The sequence below is a fragment of the Meleagris gallopavo genome, chromosome 2 (genome assembly GCF_905368555.1).
Source record: "Meleagris gallopavo chromosome 2, MGAL_WU_HG_1.1, whole genome shotgun sequence".
NCBI classification, from domain to species: Eukaryota; Metazoa; Chordata; class Aves; order Galliformes; family Phasianidae; genus Meleagris; species Meleagris gallopavo.
The window spans coordinates 64,940,073-64,962,826 of NC_139405.1; the positions used below are offsets into that span (position 1 = coordinate 64,940,073).

General features: G+C 38.8%; 2 protein-coding genes across 8 annotated transcripts; one reads left to right on the top strand and one right to left on the bottom strand.

Annotated features, from left to right (window-relative positions):
• The first annotated feature begins 624 nt into the window (after nt 1–624).
• Nucleotides 625–14,050, top strand: TUBE1 (tubulin epsilon 1). 7 transcript variants are annotated; one of them, XM_085217455.1, is made up of 12 exons: nt 625–790; nt 860–933; nt 2,513–2,565; nt 5,919–5,976; nt 6,497–6,612; nt 7,614–7,735; nt 8,989–9,176; nt 9,797–9,972; nt 10,664–10,804; nt 11,276–11,416; nt 12,179–12,353; nt 12,848–14,050. In XM_085217455.1, the coding sequence occupies exons 1-12, from the start codon at nt 766–768 to the stop codon at nt 13,004–13,006; spliced, it is 1,428 nt and encodes a 475-aa protein (XP_085073581.1). In that variant the 5' UTR covers nt 625–765; the 3' UTR covers nt 13,007–14,050. The 7 variants fall into 7 exon arrangements, with proteins under 7 accessions (XP_085073581.1, XP_085073582.1, XP_085073580.1 ...); XM_085217454.1 differs by lacking the exon at nt 860–933 and having other exon boundaries at nt 657–790; nt 4,149–5,976; XM_019613068.3 differs by lacking the exon at nt 860–933 and having other exon boundaries at nt 657–790.
• CCN6 (cellular communication network factor 6) lies at nt 13,457–22,315 on the bottom strand. The gene is made up of 5 exons (XM_085217461.1): nt 22,259–22,315; nt 18,834–19,125; nt 18,210–18,452; nt 15,863–16,056; nt 13,457–14,960 (listed from the first exon to the last, which is right to left on the bottom strand). The coding sequence occupies exons 1-5, from the start codon at nt 22,307–22,309 to the stop codon at nt 14,679–14,681; spliced, it is 1,062 nt and encodes a 353-aa protein (XP_085073587.1). The 5' UTR covers nt 22,310–22,315; the 3' UTR covers nt 13,457–14,678.
• Nucleotides 22,316–22,754: the final 439 nt, after the last annotated feature.

Here is a 22,754-nt window from a genome sequence, read left to right on the forward strand (position 1 = left end):
AATTTCATCCAACAAATTTTCCTTGCATACAAAACCAGAACAGTGCATTTGGAAAAAGCCTGTTTTGTTATATTTTGTGTAGCCACACCAGCTAATGAACCGCACTGCACGGAACTGCTTCAGTTCTCCCACAGGAAGCCTGGGTGCCATCTTAGGCCCACGAGAGCCCTCTGCAAGGACCTGGTTTGCAGAGCACGCGCTCCTCACACCATTTTGCAGCAGCCATGCTGCAGTCTGCAGTACTGCAATAGGACATTGCTGCACTTCTTGCCTCTCACACACAGCCCTGAAGTTGCTGCGTTCAACAGAGAAACCTTCTTCTAATGGCAACGTGGGCGATCATTTGCTCGAGAATCACAAAAACGAACTTGAAGATAAACCTAGTTTTGCAAGCCTGGTGGGTATGTCATTTCTGCTTGAGCTTTTTTTTTTTTTATTTTATTTTATTTTTTTAGTACAGTCTCGTTTTATTTGGCACCACCAAGCTTAATAATATACCGGGGCGAAAAACGTATCTTAACAAACGATTTTAGCAATAACAATAATAATAGCGAATCGGCTGCTGCGTGCTCAGAAAGGCGCCATCCCACCCCACCCCATCGCCGGGCTGCCCACAAAGGCGGAGTCCTGACACAGCAGCGCCGGGCGGTGCTTAAGGCGTGCCGCTGTCAGGGCCCGTCCCCCGCCGTGACGGGAGGGCGGCTTCCGGGCGCCGAGTTGGAAAACGGTCGGAAGTGAAGGTGGCAGCGGTCCGCCGAGGCCGTCATGACGCAGTCCGTGGTAGTACAGGGTAAGGGGCTGCGTCGCGCGGAGCCTTCCCGCCGCCTCCGGCCCTGGCTGAGCTTTGTCTCTTTCGCAGTCGGCCAGTGCGGGAACCAAGTGGGCTGCCGCTTCTGGGACCTGGCGTTGCGGGAGCACGCGGCCGTCAACAAGGTAACGCTGCCCGAGGGGTGGCTGCGGAGAGCTTACCCGCTATCTGCTCCGGTCTGGTCAGCTTTCTCGAGGCTTTCCGCCTGGAGGAGCGCGGGCTGAGTCCCCGAAGGCCTTCATTACCAGGGTTAACTCACCGCCTGTTGCCCTGGCAGTACAGTAAACAAAGCAGCCGGCTGTCTTATGTTGCTTTGTGTTTCTCACCCTTTATTTTTTTCTCAGTAAATATTGTTCTTATACACCTATTGAATACCATAGATTTGGAACCTGAGTCAAAATGTAGGAGGAAGTTTTTCACACAGAGGGTGGTGACGCACTGGAACAGGTTGCCCAAGGAGGCTGTGGATGCCCCATCCCTGGAGGCATTCAAAGCCAGGCTGGATGTGGCTCTGGGCAGCCTGGTCTGGTAGTTGGTGACCCTGCACATAGCAGGGGGTTGAAACTAGATGACATTGGGGTCCTTTTCAACCCAAGCCATTCAATAATAAGTCCACCTTTCCTACTGCATGCTCATCAGTGTGGTGCAGTCAGAGTCACTGTGCTGTAAAGAGGGCACAGTATTATGCAAAGTGCTTTCAACAGAAACACATCCTTCTTGGTATTATTATAGAGATACTGCTCCTAGCAGATACACTCAGTTAACAGAGGTGATAGTGAGCAGTCCTGAATGCCTTTTGCTGAAGTAGTTGTAAAAAGGCAACAGGTGGAGTTCCTGTGTGTATTGAGAGTCTCTTAGTTTACGTGTTGCAGAGATTTTGCAAACACTGTGTCATCAGGTCCTTCAAAAAAACAAAAAAAAAAAAAACCATGACTGTGTATTAAGTTGACAAATAGCTTTAGCTTTATGCTGAGATAAGTGATTTGCACAGCAGCCCTCAGCGGGGAGTTCAGAAATTACCAATGCAGCAGTCTGCCTTCACTTCCACAGATCATGGTGGGCGTGACTGTCTCCATGTCACATCACTAAGCTGAATTAGCTAAGCAGCAGCTTTGTGATTTAATAGCTTCATTGGAATCTTCAGTAAAATCCTAAATATTAAGAAATGAAGTAAAAGTATTTGTTTAATCCTCTGCTGGAAAAAAGAAAAATCCTGGTTACATCCTCCTGACAGTTTTTAATATCAGTTTTTAATATCAGCTGATGCTTGAGTGGAATTCAACAAAGCTGCAACAGGGGGGTTCAGGTTGGAGATCAGGAAAAGGTTCTTTGCCAGAGGGTGGTCGGGCACTGGCACAGACTGCAGGGCAGTGGCCATGGCACTGAGCTTGCCAGACTTCAAGAAGTGTCTGGACAATGCTCTTGAACATAGGATTTGAACTTTGGGTGGTCTTGTGTGAAGCCAGGATTTGAACTGTATGGTCTCTGAGGATCTCTTCCAACTCAGGATGTTCTTGGGTTCTATGAAATTTTCTTTTTAATGCTGGCTGGAGCTATCTGGGTTGGACGTAGATGGTTCACCCTGTTTGGAGAGTGGGAAGTTTGACTGGTGACCTCTAGGAATTCACTGTAACCTAAGTTATTCTGTGAAAAAGCACTGAGTACTTCTGACATACCATCTTATCTTAAATTGTTTATTTCCAGAAAGCAATTTATGATGAAGCCCTCAGCAGTTTCTTTAGGAATGTAGATACAAGGTAAGTCTTCTTATCAGAAAACTCTGTGGATTTAACACAGCAGATTAACATTCTAGCATCTTATCTTAACCTAAATTAAAACTCCTTTTTTTCACATCAGATATAGTTTGCATTAGAAAAAGATTCTGCTTTTTTGTCTTTCAAGGCACTATCCTTTTCATTATATTTACTGCAGTAGTTAAATGTGTTGCAGGTATTTGGTTTTGCTTTCCTTTCCTTGCATCGGAAAAACTGAACAGTCAAGATCTGATAGCTTTTGCTGTTACCAATCAGGATGAGACTGCAAGCTCTCTGAATACTAACTTAGCAGAATTCACTGAAGACTTGTAAATGGAATTATATATAATATAATATATATAATATATATATATATAGTATAAGGTGGTCAGAAACGGTCGTGTCAATTTTTAAATCTGTTTTATCTGACTTTTATCTGTAATTTGCTGCACAGAGCAGTGGCTGTGATTTATTTAAGTTGCCCAGTTCATACCTTAGGAGCGTTTCACTGTATGTCTGTCCAGTTACAAAAACTCTTCCAGTTTGCTGAAAAGAATGGAACAATTGGACACCTACGTATTATTGTTACATTCTAATTAGAAAAAAAGCATTTGACCAGTCTTTATTTCCTTCCATTAAGCAGCAAAAGCACAGCATGCCATTTTAACTAAATTGGCATTGAAATAGTGTTTTGTCTCAATTCTTTTCTTAGAAAGTCTTAGAATAGCCTTTTTTTTTTTTTTTAATCCAGAAGATCTAGTTGTAAGCAATGTCTGTGTTTTTATATGTGCCACATGGAACCACTGAACTTCCTGCAGATTGACTGCAATGTAAACATTTCTCTGTAAAAGGGAAGGACTTACCTTGTTGAGCCCTGTAGATGTCTCAAGGAAGGTTCCCCTGTGAGATGTGAGATTTCATCTTTTATGGAGCTGTTCCTTCTACGTGGGAATCACTTCCCACTTTTGACTGTAGTATTAACTACAACTTAAGGGGAAAAAAAAAAAATTCAAACTCTGTGGCAGGTAGCAATGTTATGGTCTTTTATTGTTGTGAGTTTTGATTTAGTTTTATCAAAAAGAAATGCTTCACCTTCCATGTCACTGCAGTCATAAAACCCTGTGTTAGAAAAATGACAAATTTCAGTCTTCTATGCTATGTTGTACCACTTCTCTGGGCAATTAATCTAGGTGGATTGTCTTATAAGGGAAGTCTGTAAAAACACTGGCAGATCTAGACAGATTCACTCTTTTTTACTGATACTTATTAAATGGTGTAGGATTGGAAGTGGGTTTATGTAAATTCTCTGATTTGTGACCTGCCTACAGAGGATTTTACACTAGTACTGAAATAATGAGGGATCTGAGCATTCACACTCTTAACTCTGCTGTCGATTGCAGTAGGAAGATGCTTTGGTTGCCAATGAACTGCACAATAGAAAGAAAGTTTTAATTGTTTTTCAAGTAAAAAATGTATTTTCATCTTGGATAGAATTGGCCCTTAATTGCTGTCTGAAATCACTTATTTTCACACTTCAGTCACTATATTACAAATTCTTTTGTCCTTCCTTTTCCTTTCCCATCAAGGAATACAAATCACAGCTGGCAACCGAAGCTATTGGCATATGTTGTGGAGGGATGTGGTTTTTGAGTTTAAAAGCTTTTTGGTTCAGCCTGCAAAAATTCATCAACATGATGATCGCTCATCTCACGTGCTTCAAGAACACACCACCTTCTACAGTAGAGGCTGCTGCTGGTATTAATTTTCTAGAAACCAGATGTCAGAGCATTCAGCAAAGAGAACACCTGAAAGTCTTCTGTATTCATGTCAGCAATGGCAAGAAGATTGGCTGTATAAGATGGCTGTATAACGATAGCTATTAGAAGCATCTTAGATCAGACAAAATAATTACCCAGATATATAGTGAACGTATGAGATAACGAAGTGTGCTAATGGGCTAATTGTATAACACAGTTTTCATGTTTGAGTGTTCTAGTGATAAATTGAGGTACCCAAACGTTATTAAATATAGAAGATGATGTCTTACTCTGAAGATCATGCATATTTTATTCAGTCAGCAAGAACTAGTGGTTATAGGATGAGCTCAATAAAAAATGTATGGCTTTATATGCAGAAAAGCGTGTCTTAGATAATCCAGGGAGACTGTAAGGAATGCATGGATTTTTGTGAGCAGCTGAATGCGAGTGATTGAAAGTACAGGCGGTCATGAAAGACCACAAAGACTGATAAGAGAGAGAGAGAAAGGTGGGCTTTTTTTGTTATTGTTTATTTTCTCTCCAGGTTCTGTTAGTCCCTGAAGAGAAATAGAACTTACTTTGACTGTGGACTCATACATTGAAATGCATAGGCTGGAGTAATCAGTGTGAGTCCAGTAGGCTGCTGTGAGTGCTCAGCTAAGGAGAAGTGTTTGGAAAACTGCTTTGGGTGAGGGCGTAGGAGCTCCCTGGGGAATCCAGTGCAGGCCCATCCTCCCTTTTTCACTCGTTTGTGATGGGAATGAGCACAGTCAAAGCACTTAGTGCTTTCCAGTGACGTTTTAGAATATTATTGCTATTGAATGTAGAACAGTATAAGATGTGCTTTGATTTGTTTAAACCTAAGGCTGATTGCCCCCTAAACTGGGTGGATTGAGCCATCTTGCAGTATCCTTTTTCTTTTCTGTTTTTTTTTTTTTTTTTTTAAACAGTCTTGAATACAGTTGGACCAGAATAGACTCATCTCATCCTCTGAGTGCAAAGCACCAGCATTCATTATGGGGAAAAAAATATGATTTTATGCAATGCACAGCCCTCTGGGCTGATTCAGTGCAACCAATCCTGGAAAAAAGGCTGATAAAGCTGTGTCAACACAGCGTGGTTTCTGAGTTAGTAAATCTTAGTGGTAAAATAAGTCAAGCACAGTGCTGTCCTAGTGCAGTTGTACTGCTTTCAAGCCTGGAGCAGTAGAACAGTGCTGTGCTTCCCCTATTGAAAGTATAGCAGTTTTATCTGGTGAAGTGTGTTCCACTATGTGATGTAATGTACCACATGCTAGGAAAAAGGATGTTGCTTTCGGTTTTGGCAGTGCTTGTAGAGTTAGAGCAGAGGCTGTATGGGAGAGGAAACTTTTCATGTTTTCCTTTTTCATCCTCCTGATGGACTGCTTAGGATATTTCTCATTGAGATTGTATTCTGTAACTGCATTCTTTGGGGAAAACATGAGGCATGTTGTGGCAGGGTACATTTCAAGGTGTTTATTACTCTGAACAATAAAAAATCAAAGAGGGAATTATATTCCAATATATGTTGCCTTATTTTCTATTACAGTTCTAAACTTGGAATGTTGTTGTTTTTCAGAAGTGCTGGTGATGGTCCTGATATTTACAAAGGAAAAATTTGTTCTTTAAAAGCACGAGTAAGGCAATTTATGAAGACTGTTCTTTTTATACCACTTATTTATGTCTGATTGCATAGGGATTTTCCTAATACTTTGTATGTTTTTAAGTACTTTGAATAGCAAAATTTCTAATAGTAACTTTATGGTTTGGGGGAGCTTTGCTTGTTTTTTAAAGTATAATTTTAATAAAACAATTACAAATAGTACCAAGTGTTTATTAAAAAAAAAAAACACTAAGGGATGTGGGTTTTTTGAGCCACTTAAAGTGATTAAGAAGGAACAAAACCTGAAATGCACCTGTTTTAATTCCTTCACTCCTAAGTATTTGGGAACAGTATTTTTAAGTGTTAACAGTTGCTGTATCTGAAATGCTGTGCTATTTACTGATCAGCTAACAAACTTTACAAACTGGTTAGCAACAACTCTCTGAAGCACAGTAGTAACAACGTACCTTTACTATTGTAGATGTTTTTCCTTATTTTGTAATTATTTCAAAGATCAGCTTGCTTACTGACCGAATTTCAATACTTTCTCACAGGCACTGTTGATTGACATGGAGGAGGGTGTGGTGAATGAAATTCTGCAGGGACCGTTGAGAGATGTTTTTGATAGTAAGCAGCTTATCACAGATGTTTCTGGTTCAGGAAACAACTGGTGAGATCCTCTTCAGAGCAACTAATTGGATAGCATTTGAAAAGGGGAATGATAACAGTAGTATTCTGGTTCATTCTGCTGCAGCATATTACCAGTGAACTTTGGAGTCACTGTTGCCTGGAGGAGGGCTTTGAAAACCATTTTACAGAAAGATAATTCTGCTGATAAATCATTTTGTCTTTTTTTTTTTTCCCCTGCTGCTGCTTCTTGATTATTTTTTACAAAAGAACATGCTTTATATTTTTGTTTCTTTGGTACTCAGCTGCTTTCATTTCTCTGCCAGAGCCATAATCCAGTTTGGGACTGTGCACCTACCATGGAAATAAGATACATGATAGTTCAGATTTCGAAGCATCGTGATTGCTGGCATAGTGCAGATAAATTACATTATCAAAAAGAGAAATTCAGAAGAAGATTCATTAACATAATAAATTTCACATTTTCACTGAGATGCTAATGTACCTCTGGTAATATTCAGTCCAGTATAGGCTGAGAATCGAATGATTAGCAAATACACTGAAGGTATATTGGGAATAGCCTCACCACCTAACAGCAGGCAAGTGTGCTGAGAATGATCTGTTGGGTTTCTTTGTCACTGGTAGCAAATAACTCACATAGGACTCAAATGAAGATCAGAACACTATTATACAAGGATGTCCTCATTGTTAACAGATGTAACTTTCACTTCATAGTTAAAATTTGATCATTCAGCATAGGTATTTATTTTCTTACTGATGTAAAATGATAATGCAGGCTCAAAAGTGTGAATTGATTGGTACTTGCATTCTTAAATTTAAAACCACATCTCAACTCCCGTGTTTCTGTGATGTAGTCACAGTTTTGCAGCTAACAAGTTGGGGGTTACATCCAACTCTGGACTCTGAATTATTAAGCAACACTATACAAAACATCAAAGAGAGGGAGTTAAATAAAATGAAAACTGGAAGATTGGTTGTTAGAGTGTTTTGTTTTGTTTTTTAAAGTATTTTTCTTATCCCCAGGGCTGTAGGTTACAAGGTGTATGGCTGTCAGTACCGGGAAAACATTGTGGAAAAGCTGAGGAAAACTGCAGAACATTGTGACTGTCTGCAGTGTTTTTTTATAATTCATTCTATGGGAGGTGGTAAGTATATCTTTCTTTGTTAGTATGGTTGCATCTGCCACAGGTAAATAAAAATGAAAGCCTAAGTCTTGGAACAAAGATTGCTCTAATGATCTAATCATGAAGAATGCAGAATGAAATAACACAGTCCCTGAGGAGCCTTAATCATGAACTTTTACTTTAGTAAGTGCTGCCTAGAACAGAAGCACAGTTTAAATTGTAGAGACGAGAAAAGACAGTGGATGGATCAAGATAGGTGGCAAATACGAGAAAAAGCTGAGTAATACTGATCAGAAGGGGTAGTTGCCTCAAAATGGTCACATCATTGCTGTGATCAAGTTTTTAATTCTGGAGAAGTGTTTTCAGAAAGGCTTTGTAGACTTCTGATGTTGCTTAGCTTCTGTTCTAGTTGAGTTTTGTTTTTGTTTTTTTTTTTTTTTTTTACATTTCCTTCCACACAGTTCTTTTTGCATTCACTCCACCTACTTTGTTAATAAATCTGAAGGGAGAATCAGTCACATACTTTCTGTATTGCCACTGAGCAATCCTCTCCCAGAAACTTGAGAGTAGCAGGCATTATAAACAGCTATGATATGAAAATAGACTCTGAAAATAGCTCTAAATATGGGGCAAGAGTTTTACCAATGGCTTTTTTTATGATCATTTGCTTAATTTGAGAGGGAATTTCCATTATTACAGGAAATTGCTGTGTTTTTCGTAGATAAAATTGTCTGCTGTTGAAAATATTACTTGTATGTGACAGGGGAAAAAAAAAAACCTTATTCTCTGATTTGAACTTAATGCTATGAGGAAAAAAATATTTGTACTGGGGCAAAGGGGTTATTCTGTCTTAACTGGAGAACAAGAAAGCTTTATAAAAAATCCTCAAAAAAAGTAAATTTAAATAACTTGGATTGGTTCAATATTTTTTTAAACAAATATTTTATTTCAAGATTCAAATTAAAGATTTTAAAATGCTAAGAAAGGGCAGAGAAATTCTGGTTACATATTAGGACTCTTTGCATAAATGCTTAAGACTATTCACTTCATCCTGTCTAGTAAAATATGAGAAATATCATTTAGTTATTTACTTGTCTTTGAAAAAACTTGCTTGCTTTCTTTCATTCAGATAGCTCCTGCAGTCTTCAAAATGCTGGAATATAAATAAAATTGAAAACTAGTATGTTTCCAACGTATGAGACTTAATGCTTGTAAGAACTTGGATGATTTTTTTAATCTTCTTTCATTCCATCTTCGTTCCTACTTATTTTTAGGGACTGGATCTGGTCTTGGAACTTTTGTACTGAATTTGCTTGAGGATGAATTCCCAGAAGTGTATAGATTTGTTACTTCAGTTTATCCCTCCGGTGAAGATGATGTTATTACTTCTCCATACAACAGTGTTCTGGCTATGAAGGAGCTTAATGAACATGCAGACTGTGTTCTACCAATAGAGAATGAAGTAAGAAATAACATACTATTTCTGTCCATTTCTTTCTTACTAGATTGCACTGATTTGAATGCCAAGTCTTAAATAAAGAGTCTTTGTTTTTTTTTTTATCATAATTGAGGTCCTCGGTAACTTGCAGACTTTTGAAGTGAAATCACTTAAAAGATGCTCTGTACTTTGTTTCCACGTGCAAAGTAGTCTGAAGTGATTTTTCTTCTTGTGTGTTATTCAAAGGTAAAAAGTAAGATGCTTTTTACTGGGGCTGAGCCTCAAATCTTTTAGCATCAATTTGTGTGTAGTATTATTCAAGTGCAACAAGAGGAATGACTAATGTCTTCAAACTGACTTCAATTTGAAGTCAAATTTCTGAGTCAGACTATCTACATTTGTGACAAGGAAGGAACGGCTGTTCAGGAACACTTCGGCCACTTGGAACTGGTCAAAAGTAGAACATATTTGAATCAAAGTTGTAACGTTTGAACTGTCGTTACCATATCTTAGTTTTTTTTCTTTAAGATCAACTGAAATAGAAAAATAGGGTTATGGAATTTGAATGTTCTGGGGATGAGATTTGTATGCTTTCTGTTTTGTTTTTTTTTTGTGTGTGTGTGTGTTTCTTTTTCCTTTCAAAGTCTCTGTTTGATATAGTTAATAAAATTCATCACATGGTCAATTCTGGGAAGCTGGGGTCAACTGTGAAGCCAAACAGCTTGGTAACATCAAGTGCAGGCACTACAAAAAAAGTGCAAGAAAAGCCATTTGATGCAATGAACAATATTGTAGCCAACTTGCTGCTGAACCTGACAAGGTAAAGTCACAGATTACTCTTCTGTACAAGTAATATTGCTAGAGGCAGTGTGTGCTGCAAATACGTGTACCTGCATCAACTCAGTGTTGTTTTTAGTTTGATATTAGTCTTTTTAAGAATTAGTTCTTAAAGTAATGAAAATCTGAAGTGTTTGGAACTATACATATGGCAGTGGTGTTGCTGTAGCTGTGATAGTCTTAGAACTGAAGTAGGAAAAGGTTTTGGGGCAGAAGGATATTGTCTTCCATTAGTGCCTAATAGTGCCCAAAGAAGTTAGAATTTCTAAACCAATGTTATTATTTTATAAATACCATTTGTCAGTTGTTCCTAAACTGTGTATTGCTGTAAGGAATTCTTGCTGAAAAAGCATTTCCAAAGCAGTGGTCTGAACAGCTTTTCAGGGCTGCTAAGTCATACGTGTTTCATTATATGCTATCCTATTTATTTATTTAATCATCGGGATCATTAAGGTCTCATTTTTGATGATTAGTTGTTCTACAGTGAAAAGTGTAAAGAAATAGGAATAGCAGTGTTACTGCCAAATGTGGAAATTTAGTAATTATAGATAATTGTTTTATCGATTACTATTTTATTGCAAGGAACAGTTGAAATGTATATTTAATGAATGTTTACATTATAAAAGTAACTTTCTTTGTTTATGACTATTTTGTAACATCTGTTAACTTTTCAGCTCTGCTAGGTTCAAAGGTTCCCTTAACATGGATCTTAATGAAATCAGTATGAATTTGGTTCCATTTCCTCGACTTCATTACTTGGTTTCAAGCTTGACTCCTCTGTATACGCTGGCTGATGTTAATATACCCTCTAGAAGGTAAGAAAATTTTGCTGTGGAGACTTTACAGTTGAAGCCTAATTTCTGATTCTTCCATAGTTTCCATTTACAAAAAAAAAAAAAAAAAAAAAAAAAAAAAAAAGAATTCTATAGCAAAACTAAGGGCAGAAGTCCTAAAGTGTTCTAAAGCCTGCCACGCTTCTGAAAATTCATCCTATTCATTTGGAGAACACCTTTTGTCCCTGTTCTCACTAATGGTTGAGCCAGCAGACTTAAAATGTGTTTTTACTATGTCTGTTGGGAAACAATTCTGCTGGGAGCAACATATTTCTAGATATTAAATAGAATCCACACCATTAAGTTATTTTGATTTTGCTGTCCTATGTGGTCCGAGATTAAATGTACCTTTATTTCCAAGATTTCAGGATATTTGAAACCCTGAAGGGTGGGTATTTTGAACTTTTGTAGCCTGCTTTAATAGAGTAGATAACTGTTTTTATTTTCACCTAGGTTGGATCAAATGTTTTCAGACGCTTTTAGTAGAGATCATCAATTAATTCGAGCAGATCCAAAGCATAGCCTCTACCTTGCTTGTGCACTTCTTGTTCGAGGAAATGTGCAGGTCTCGGACCTTCGCAGAAACATTGAAAGGTTTGTAACAGCACACGAAGTAATCGTGTAATTGTTTGGTACTCAATCTGAGTACCAAATAAGTACTGGGTTTTTTTGTTTGTTTTTTTTTTTGTAATTGAAGAAAGAAAGAAAATGTAAATAACTTTCTTAACAAGTTAGAGTAAGTCGTGGCATTCTTTGATTTCCAAATAAAGGGAGCTGACTAGATATGCCTGTTCTCCTCCCCCCATTCTTAATAGTTTGAAAGGGTGAAGGCTGGCCTTCCAGAGGTCTCCTGCTGCTGTGGGATTTTGAAAGAATAGGCTCTCTGCTGTTGTTCACACTCAGTTTCTACTTTTTACGCTATTGTGACCTATGTAGTTGCAACAAGAAAGGTGGAACAGAGTGCAGAATGGAGTTTACAGGCAGATGGGTGCACAAGGAAAAGTTCTGAGCATCAAAATAATTTTACCTATATCGGGTGGACTTATCTCCACACAGTATTAATTTACCTCTCTCATAAATCAGTGTGTTTGCAGTTGCTTTTATAGACATACATGCTTGTAACTTTACTTTTCAAACCCTGATATGTTAAATTAACAAAATTGGTGTTTACTGGGTGAATTTTAAATATGTGCTGTTTCAGTCTGGGATCTGAAATGCCTTATTCAAAATGCTTATTCTGACTGGTTAACTTAATTGTGAAAACTTCAAAATTAACCTTTGCTGACTGTTAGCAAAGGAAACTTTAGCTTTGTTCTCTTTACATTCCATAAGTAACTGTACACTTTCGTATCACAGGTTGAAGCCTTCTCTGCACTTTGTATCATGGAATCAGGAAGGCTGGAAAACTAGTTTGTGTTCTGTACCTCCTGTGGGCCATTCCCATTCCCTTCTAGCTTTAGCAAACAACACCTGTGTGAAACCAACTTTTATGGAACTCAAAGACAGATTCATGAAGCTCTACAAGAAAAAGGTATGGCTCTGTCGTAGGTACGTCATCCACAGCCACAAATCATAGCATCTTGGATCACAGGGAAACAAATCTTAGAATCATAGAAGGACTGCTTAAAAGTAGTATTCCAAGATTTTTAACTGTGATATCTATCAAGGAATCATTCTAACAGCTGCTGCTTAAAAAAACCGAATCCCTTATTAACCCATACCCTACAGGGCGAGATATTTACTTCTTCAGCCAGGAGCCACTATCCAGTGGATGTGCCTACCAGTTTGTTGAGGTGTATCAAAGACAGAATATGAAAAGGTTAATACGTAAGGAATCCGTAATACCAACTGTGATTCCACAGGTTGTTACTGAAGTTGTTAATTATGTAAGCAAGGGTTGTCAAGGCATGTCTTCAAATCTACTTCATACAGTTCTTCAGTGCAGCCCAAATAATACTTAGTGAGGCAAATAGATTACGTTATGTGCCAATAAAGGGAATAACACTGAATTCACTATTCTCATAGGCTCATCTTCACCACTATCTGCAAGTAGATGGGATGGAGCAAGGCTGTTTTTCTGAAGCCATATCGTCCTTGTCTGACCTAATAGAAGAGTATAACGAACTGGATGCCACAAAAGGTGGGCTTAGAACAGCCCCATCAAGACTGAAGATAGCTGTGTAAAGAAGAACTTTGATTTTAAAAAAAATAAAATCCCCAAGCATCCAACTACTTCAGTTAACCCAAATGAATTGCCAAGTGCCTACCTATTGTTATTCTAAAGTGAGGCTGAGATAACTGCTTCCTCAGCTCTCTGAGAAGTGTCACATAAAGTGACAGGCCCAGCCTGTAGGAAAGATTTGAAGGCATCTAATTATGGCAAATATCAGTAACGTTCTTCCAAACTGTAGAGTAAATTGACATACCATATGCTGCAAAGAGAAGAAAGAGAAGTAGTAGCAGCCAGAAGGTAGTGCTTTTCCCAGACTTTGAGCTTACAGTGAACTGAAAGCAAGCCTTGGTTCGAAGAAGGATCGCTATTGCTAGCTTTTTTCTTTAGTTGTCTTAAAAAGCAACGAAGAAGAGAAGAAAAACTGCATACTCTTCAAAGATGAAAGCAATCCTCTAATGGAACTTGTTTCTGAAACTTTGCAGACAAGCAGTCATTTTGGAATGCTCTAAGCTATGTTCATAATTCAAAATCTTTTCTCTTCGTTGTTGTACCTGGCTGTATTAGAGTATTCTGAGCTGATACTAGAGTTGATGGTTTCAGGGAATTTACCAAAATGCATTTTCTTTGACGTTTTATATTTGGAGCATTAATTAACATGTTATTTTAATGATTCGTGTTTATAAATGGTGAATTGCACTTGATAGTGAGATGATAGCATACCTCTGAGTGAAAAACGCACTTATACTAAAGACTGTTAGGTGAACAAAGTTTATATGTTTAAAGAATGCAAGTAAAATAGATGTTTTAATATTTATAATTACCAAGGTAGGTAGACTTTTATATTACATTAAAAACTTATAAGAATGTACTATTTCCTGTTTACTTTCCAACCTTGACTATTTTAGAACACAAGGACTTGTGTATTGTTACAAATCAGAGTGGGCCAATGCAATGATCTAAACCTTGAAATCCTTCTAGCAGAGTTTGACTGGGTGTATGAGTAGGTACAGTTTGTGTATGTGTCCAGAAATAGTCAATAAAACCTTGTGATAACAGTTCTTTGGGGTGTCTTTAAGCATTCCAAATATGCATTTCCTTCAAATTTTGCAGTTCTCTTATCTGTAGATGTCGTCTTATGTCTTCCTTTACCAAGGACATTGTTTATATTCACAGCAATAGAGAGATTATCTGCTGTAAAGAACATTTGGGTCTTACAATTAATTTATCCACAACAGCATTCATGTGTTTTGCTTTTGAAGATACATGGTAGAAGATGTTAATTTGAGAATCAAGAATAATAGATGATGTTACAGGGTCGGTTTTGTTTGTTTGCTTTTGTATAGATTAGTTAGAGCATCTGTGAATCTAGATGTATTTGTCTTGTTGGACAAAGTGTTACGGTAGGTTACCAAGCAGTTCTCACTGTGCTTTGTTGAATTACCAAAAGTTCTCCTTTTGACAGTAGTGTTACATACACAATTCTTGAGAATGTATTTCCACATACCAAAACAGTTAAGTTTAAAAGGATACCTTCTTTCTTGGATTTTCCAGGTGTGTTTTTTTAAATGAAGATTCACATTTGTAGTTTCACTACAAACATTGCTGGGGTGACAGGTAATGCTGATTCTTCAGGATGTGAATGTGCTGTCACCCTTGCAGCATGTTACAGTCAGTGATGTTAATTCATAAAATTTTGAGTTCAGAAAATATATCTCCTGGATCACTGCAAATCCTCTGGCATACACAAGATGTTATCCACATCATCTTCCACTTGAAGAAACCTTCATTGGGACACTCAAACTGGAGAGTGATCATTTTGGACTTATTGGGTACACAGCACCTCTTGTCCATACATACCCCACAGAAAGTGAACTTATAGCTTTGTGTTGTTGAACATCCAGAGAAAAATAGTTTCTCTGCTCTAGGAAGCTGGAATGTTGGTTGGCATGTTTTTCCTTTTGGAATCTGTAAAACAACAAAAAAAAAAGCTTATGTTTTTACACATGGAAAACAGAACATGAAAAAAAAACTTGTGATGTTTACATAAAAATATGTTGAAAATTACGCCTACTAAAAGCTGTCTTATTTTTCTTTCAGTAAACAAATAAAAATATTTTGGTTGGCCAAGCAGCATGACAGCACTTTGAAATTATACATCTGTAGCTTACTATTAAGAGTTGAAGACTAAAGGTAGAAAAAGGAGAAGTGTTCTTTTATGACTTAAAAGTATTTACTAATACATCAATTTTTCCATTACTTCAGACGTTTTTATTTTCTACTACCAAGTCATTTTACATAGGTCGCTCTGACAGTAATGCCTCCTATTTATTTCCAAGGAGACTGCAAGAGATACAAAGACTACAATAACAGTATACGACAGGAAATTCTCAGCTACAAAACACTGTTTTCCAGCATAGTCACCATCGTTAGCCATGCATTTTTACCAGTAACGAATAAGAGCCTGCATGCCACGCTCGTAAAAAATCTGCAGCCTGGGGAGGTGGACCACTGTTACCAGTGATGAAACATACCACCCACTCTGCTGACTCCTCACTGCTCTCCCTTCCCCTGTTTGGTTTCCGTAAACGTTCAACAAGCACTGATGAATGTCAGTGGGTGCCACTTTTCCCCATGGAGGAATTCAGTGACACACACCTTTGCTTCATATGCACTTGTGTATCAAATGCCTTTGTGTCAGACTGCCCCTCTGCTGCCATCTGTCATACAGCAACAAAATGTAATGGAATATTGATGGGAAGGTTCAACTTCTACTCCCATATCACCAACATCTTTCTCTGATGTTGTGGGCCAACATAATCAAATTGGAGGTGTTACTTTTGGAGCAGCCCTCATATGTGAGAAGGTACCTTTATTGTCTTCAGGATATTGGTCAGACAAGGCTGGATGAAGCATAATCTCCTCTCTTTTTTCATTTCACATTTCTTGTTTTCGTTGGTCACTCTGCTGGATATACCAATGCCACAGGTCCTGGAACACGGTGTCCAAGGAGTTGCCTGCACCAGGCACTTTTTCTTTAAAACTAGTGGTAAGTTTCTGTAAGCTAAAGCAGCAATATATTACTTATGCAGCAGAATAACCCCAAAAGGATTAACTGAATATAAAAAGGATAAGCATTAGGCTTCTGCTCATGAAGTAAATCTAAAGATGAGGCCTTAAAAAGTTATTTAGAAGTCTTAGCACTGAGCTGCCTTTAAAATTTATTGACACTCGTATCCTAGCAAAGACTATAAAACTGTATGTGCTGTATGGCTCTTCTGTTTAATATGAAGAAAATAGTGTGTGAAGACTTACTTACAGAATTTTTATAAAATGGCCGGAGTGGAAGAAACATTGATTATTTAAGGCTAAGCACCATTCAAATGGGGGGTGATGTAACCATTAGTACCAATTCCTGGTAGGCAGTGTAAAAACTAGGTTTTGTTTAAGAAAAAAAAAAAATGTGTAGAAATTCTTGGTGTCTGTGGAATCTGCATCTAGATGACATCTGCATGTAAGATGACAGGTAGAATTACAAGGATACCTGGAAAGTAGACACCAATTTTAAGATCTCTTTGCAATAAGCAGATTAAAAGCCTGTCCCAGTTCTGCAATAAATAAAGGGAAGTTTAATGTTTGCTTATACTTCATACATTTTTAAGTATAACCTCTGTACATCCCTAAATATCTAAATTAGGTCAAAGTTGGACAAGAAAATCCAGAAAACATCAAGAGCAATGAAGAGAAGCCTAGCACTTGTTATCCATGCTAGCAGGAAAAAAAAAAAAATTATCCATGTAGATATTGGCCCATTGAGCCATCCATGCGGTTGATGCACAAGTTTTCGTGGTAATTTGCTTTGCTGTACTGGAAAAGGGAAGAGGGAAGACCTCATTTTGAAGCAAAATTTCAAGGAGATTTCTTCAGAGGAAGATAGGGTGAGAAAGAAATTTATTCTTCAAAACATTTATTTTGGGGTTTTTTTGCACATTTGCCATTTTTCGTTTTAACAAATACTCTCATTGGCCTAGGGTGTCACTGGGCATTGGCTCCCCATGCACCTATTACCATTGTTGTCAATGGATGTCCCTCTCTGATCTGATTAGTAACGCTCTCTAGAAATGCACTTCATTTGAAGTTGGTTGCCTTTCTGAGTGTGGTTTTACTCACTGCATCAAATAGATTCCTATAAAAGGTCTTTGACACTAGGTATTATAATTTTGAAACAAAGATGTGCTTCCTTTTTCATTTTTGCAAACTTTTATAACCGTCGTTAACATTTTAGAAATTGTCCAAATTGAACTTCAGGTTATATCTTTGGTCTGTTTATCTGCAGATTGGCTCATGTGCTCCTTCAGTATTTAGGAATGTTTTCTGATAAGCTTTGGGATCATTTTTTATTGTATTGATCCATGTTGATGATTCAGGCCATAATTTCTCCATAATTTAAGTTACCACCAAATAAGCAGCTCGGCTTTCTGGTACCCATATTAGCTGAAATGAGGATACATTTTGTAATGTAAATATGCACTTGCAAAGGGAAGGAGAGAATAGAAGGGCTGACAGGAGGATCCAGACACAGGGAAGGGCCAAGACTGCTTCTGTCAGTGGTCTTTCCCTAAAGTAAATGAGAGGACTGCAAAACAAGAACAAGGTTGAAGGGAGTATCAGCTGACCATGGCAGAACTGCTTGGAGAAACTGTTGTGTGGTTTTGACCACACTGCATAGAGAAGAAACTGGAGGGAAGTTTTGTGAGTTGAGGAAAGCTGCTAAGGCAGTCTATAATTTTCTGCATTCCATTTGAAAATGGAGCCTGCAACGTTTTAATCTATGTGTGAAACCCAAGATTCTCTACCATTACATAGGGAGAGAAAACAAGAAAGTTCCTGGGCTGCTAAATGGCTGTCCATCAGCAGCCCTAATAGGGCAGATCTGACAAGCAGTGAAGTTCTGCAGAAAGATGGGCTAAAGGTAGCTGTGGGTATTCCCTATTAACAGAAAAGAAAAGGCTTTTTGCTTCTCATATACATTGAGTTTAGAGAAAAGAATCTGTGACTTGAGAGTAAAAGGGGTAACTGGGACAGACCAGGTGCCCTGGCAATGGCCATGATGGAGAACAAGAGTAGCCAGCATGCAGTCATCCTGGCTGCTGCAGCAAGAACACTGAATAGAGCAAGGCTCATGCACAGAGTTGTTACCAGCATAGCAGGGCATACCTGACATCCGCCTGTAGTTGATTGATTGAAGCTGCTTGTTCTGTCCAGGGCCACATACCCTTTGTCCAGTCTTCTTCCTACCCGTGCCACTGGAGCAGGGACTTGCTGCTAATTTTGGTGTGAATACAGGAGTACATCCGATCGCACCACTGATACACAGGCACTTATAAAGTGGGTTAGGCTGGAAAGTCTGCCCATTGAGATAGTAAATGCCATTGAGCTCACATCCTACAGCAACCAGATCTGCAAATGGTAAACAACAGTTACTGACACAGTGGGAGCACTGTGTTCTTGCTCACTAAGTGCTTGATGCAATCATCCTTTCCTGCATTCTTAGCTTCAAATTCTTCCCAGCCCAAACACAATTTTGTTTGACCTCAATAATAACTACAGACTACTACTGTCCCACTTTAAATAAGCCTTGTCATTAACATATCTGCAAATAGCAGGCTTGTGCACAATGAGCTGGTAGGCAGAAAGTATAAAGACAATCCCTGCCCCTTTCTCAGATTCTCCAACCAGTGTGCATTTGTATAAATCACACAGCACAGAGCTGCACAGCTCCAGCAAGCTGGGCTCCCACCCTCCTGGATTTGCAGAATAGAACATGAAAGAACAACTTACATGCACACACGCCTGTTTCATACCTAGGCTCATCCTGCGAGTAGTCGCAGTAGAGACCCTTGTGGGGATCACAGATGTCCACCTCATTGCAGACTTCTCCAGCCTGCTTGGCACAGGCTTTGCAGCAGCCACAGCCATCCTTCATCAGGCTCACCCCGGGGCTGCAGGTGGGCACTGGTGGGCACTGGCAGGGCCAGCGGCACAGCTCGGTGCGTGGCTGGGCCTCGCTGCACTCTGGACGTTTTTCACCAGGCCTTGGCTGTGGGCGATGGGCTTGCGCCCTGCAGAGAAACTTACATACAGTGGGATGCATTAAGAGCTGCATGTTCTCTGCATAGCTGGTACAGCATAAAATAAAGCTCCTAAGGTTGCAGGATCCAGAAAAGTGAGATGCTACAAGACTTTGGTAGTGGGAAGCAGTTCCAACAGTGATCATGGCCTACTGCAGGTTTGGAACACTACTCGTTGGTCATTCCTTCGTTAGGACAAAGCCCATAGCAGATAAAGTAAGGAAAAAGTGTTTTAAAACCAAAGGTACATCTATTTTTAATTAGTCCTTCCTACAAGCCTTATATCAAATTAATTACCTTCTGACTCACCCCACTGCTCAGTGACACTTCTGATGGCAAAAGCCTTTGGAAATAGGGAACATTCAGAGGGTTACTTTGGCTCAAAGTAACACTTCAGGTGTTTTGAAAGGAGAATTATATTACTTTCAAGTTCTTTTGAGCTAGCTGCAACAACTGCATCCTGTGACTAATTAAGAGAAGCTGGTAACTGCACTGAGCTTAACAGGTAACTTTCTAAGCAAGTATCTACTTGGATTAATAAGTGTTCCTTAAGCCTAGGGCTTACACTGCAAAAATGGAACTCTAAAAGAGATTTACCTCAGCAGCAGGAAGTCAAGATCTAGTCAGAATTTACAGTTTCCACATTCTGTCTCAGAGTTTGCATCTAAAAATGTCCTAAGTAGTTCTTGACTCATTTATTTATCTTTCTGAGGCACTGGGGAAGATTAAGTCTGCACAGTATGAAAGGATGTATTTGAGATAGGTATTCTGTACGTTTTTGTGGAGGATTACATCTAAAACATGCCAGTTTAGATCTTAGCAGCAGGTATTTTCATGCTGAGTTTCAGCAGAAATGCAGGCCATGGCACTGCTGTTCAGCAAGGAAGGACATGTAGGGAATGGGGGCATAGCCAGTGCTGGCATGTAAGTGGAGTGTAAACCTGGGAGCTGCTCTGGCCTAGCAGCTCGTGCTGCCCAAAAAGCAGGAGGGAAAGATGAGACCTAGGCCCCAGTATCACCAGTATCATCATCCAACCCTGTCCACAGCAGGGTGTTGAAACCAGATGATCTTTAAGGTCCCTTCCAATCTAAGCAATTCTATGATAAAGAAAAGGAGGATATTTTGTATTTTTCGGGGCATGTGCAGTCCCAGCTATCCGTTTCTCTCCATCCCTCTAGCTGTAGGGCACCCCTAGCAGAAAAGAGGGGCTGCAGTGCTGGTTGGGCTTTCAGGTCTGCTCTCAACCTCTGCAGAATTCAACATTTCATGTGACAGATCACATGAAAGCTTTTGCAGCATAATTGAGCTGGCCTAATTGCATTGAGCATTAAATGACCTTTTAAAAGGCTCTTTTTTCTACCATTAGTTTCCATTTTTTATGGTCATTTGGAATTATACTTATGATATCTTAATCCACATTTACTAATGAAACTCTGAAGTAGTAGCTTTCAAGTCCCTTTGGCTGTCTGATTTTTTAAGATACATATTAATTCAGAATTGCAGTTTATGCATTAAATGAATAATGATGTCTCATCTTGCATTCCACTGAACAGGCAGAAGATAGTTTCATAAATGTAGTATTTTGCTGATCATTAATCATTTGCTGATAAAGGATTTCTTCTAATCCTTTTTCTCTAAGTGCAGCAATAATACAGATACAAGTAACTTCAGTTTACTATTGTTCAAGCACCTAAGCTGTTTTCTAAACCATAACATTAATTTGATGAATGCGTGCATAGGAGTGTTGAAGGCTATTAAGGGCTTGTTCTGGAAACACTACATGGAAAAAAGGTGTTCCCATAAATTTCACAGTATTCAGGAAGGTCTGGTTGCTTTAGGAAATTCACTTTCTTGCTGCTCAATGGGTTTTTCTTCTTTTTAAGCAAAGTATTATTATTATGAGTTTGGCCCTGTGCCCACAATATGTGGTTTAAATCAGGCATCTCATTTCAAAATGGGTACGTGTAGCAGGAAATGATCTCTGTGCTTCATCCAGTAAGTTTAATTTGTACTACAAATTAAAATGTGCTTAACACCTACAGAATTCTATCTAAGCAAGTGTTTTCTCTTTCCCTTTTTAGGAACAGATGTCAACTGAGAGGTTTAAGACTTCAAAGTAGCCCCATAAGAAAACAGCACTGGGCAAGTACCTGAACATTTTAACTTTGGAATTAGAGAATAGCTCGGTCTGCCTGAACAATCTTCAAAAATGTTATGTGATGATGGAAATTCTGCTTATCAAATTTACAGGCCATATATTTTCTAATTCTTGCATCTCAAAGCTTCTCTACAAAGCTATCTGCGTCATACAAGCCCACTGCGTACTTTTACTGATCCTATGCACAGACCAGAAAATGAGACTATTGTATAGCAGCTCTTCATATGCTGTTGTTTGTTTTCATGTGTTTTAAGGATTGAACAAGGTGTGTATGGCATAAATAAATAGCAAAAGTAGGCAACATATTATTACTAATGTTCAGTTATAGCAAGTTAGCTTTAAGTATTCCGAAAGTTAGCAGAGGCAGTCTCTTGGAAATATTCCATTTGGAAGTCATCTTGATCATAGAGGAGAAATATACTTAGTACAGGTAACCTGTATTTTCAAAATGAAGTAAATAATGAAATTGGCCCTTGACACAGATCTCTTCAGCAATAGTTATCATTTAATATTTTCTCATAACAGATATAACATAACCCAGCCTAGATGCCTTTCTAAAATGCAGAACTATCTGAAAACAAATCCCTGTGTATACATAGATGTATATGGAACATGAGCATGGACAAGATGTTTACTTCCCTCCACTGTATCAAATAACCATTTGTGCTTACATTGTGAAAAAAGAAAAAAGAGGGAGAAAAAAACACAAGGTCACAGGTAATTTGAGCTTCCCTAACACTTCTTTTTCTCAAAGAGTCATATTAATGTACAGGATAGAGAGGAAAAAATACCAAGATCAGAACAGATGCTGTAAACAAGCTGCACACAAAATTTTTTCAGGAGTAGGGAATGTCTCCTCATTCTTTAGGAATAATTTGCTTCTCTGAAATTTATTTTCTTGTTAAGCAAATAAAAACTTTAAATCCAGACAGGGCGAGGAAGGGAGAAATCTTTTTCTCCTATTTAATGAACTTACCTGCTGGGTGCAGGGGATGATGAAGATAGTGGGGAAAAGGAGCCACCGCATGTTCCCGCACACTCAGAAGTGGAACTGGGAGATAGGGAGCAGGCTGGGCTATGTCAGAGCAAGCACTGCGCACAAAGCTCTCCTCTGTCTCCCTTGCCAGCCCGGCTTTCCTCAGCACATGCACGAACACATAGACACATTCACACTTGGAATTCTCCACTTCACGCAGATCCAGCTTCACACTAAATCTTCCAATCTATCTTCTTTCCTCCGTCCCATGCTGGGGTCCAGCTTTTCACACCCTGCTTGTTGCCATCCAGCTGCTTCAGCAGACCCTTCCTGACTAAACTGAGGTCGGGTGGGGTGACAGCTGATTCTTAAAACCTTCCTGCTGGAGATGTAGTGTTATTTTTGACTTGCATTCAAGACCATGTTGCAGGAATTTCTGAAATTTGAAGGGCAGAGCTCAAAATACCTGTATTTGTTGAGGTGAGGAAGGCAGTGT

Bases quoted from the DNA above. Each gene is read 5' to 3' on its own strand.
- TUBE1 (XM_085217454.1), top strand. From the start codon at position 5,674: ATGGGAGAGGAAACTTTTCATGTTTTCCTTTTTCATCCTCCTGATGGA. The intron at 9,177-9,796 runs GTAAGAAATAAC...TTCCTTTCAAAG, and splicing joins TTCTACCAATAGAGAATGAA to TCTCTGTTTGATATAGTTAA. The intron at 9,973-10,663 runs GTAAAGTCACAG...TTAACTTTTCAG, and splicing joins TTGCTGCTGAACCTGACAAG to CTCTGCTAGGTTCAAAGGTT.
- CCN6 (XM_085217461.1), bottom strand. From the start codon at position 22,309: ATGCGGTGGCTCCTTTTCCCCACTATCTTCATCATCCCCTGCACCCAG. The intron at 19,126-22,258 runs GTAAGTTCATTA...ACTGTATGTAAG, and splicing joins TCATCCCCTGCACCCAGCAG to TTTCTCTGCAGGGCGCAAGC. The intron at 18,453-18,833 runs GTAAGTTGTTCT...TACCATTTGCAG, and splicing joins TGAAACAGGCGTGTGTGCAT to ATCTGGTTGCTGTAGGATGT.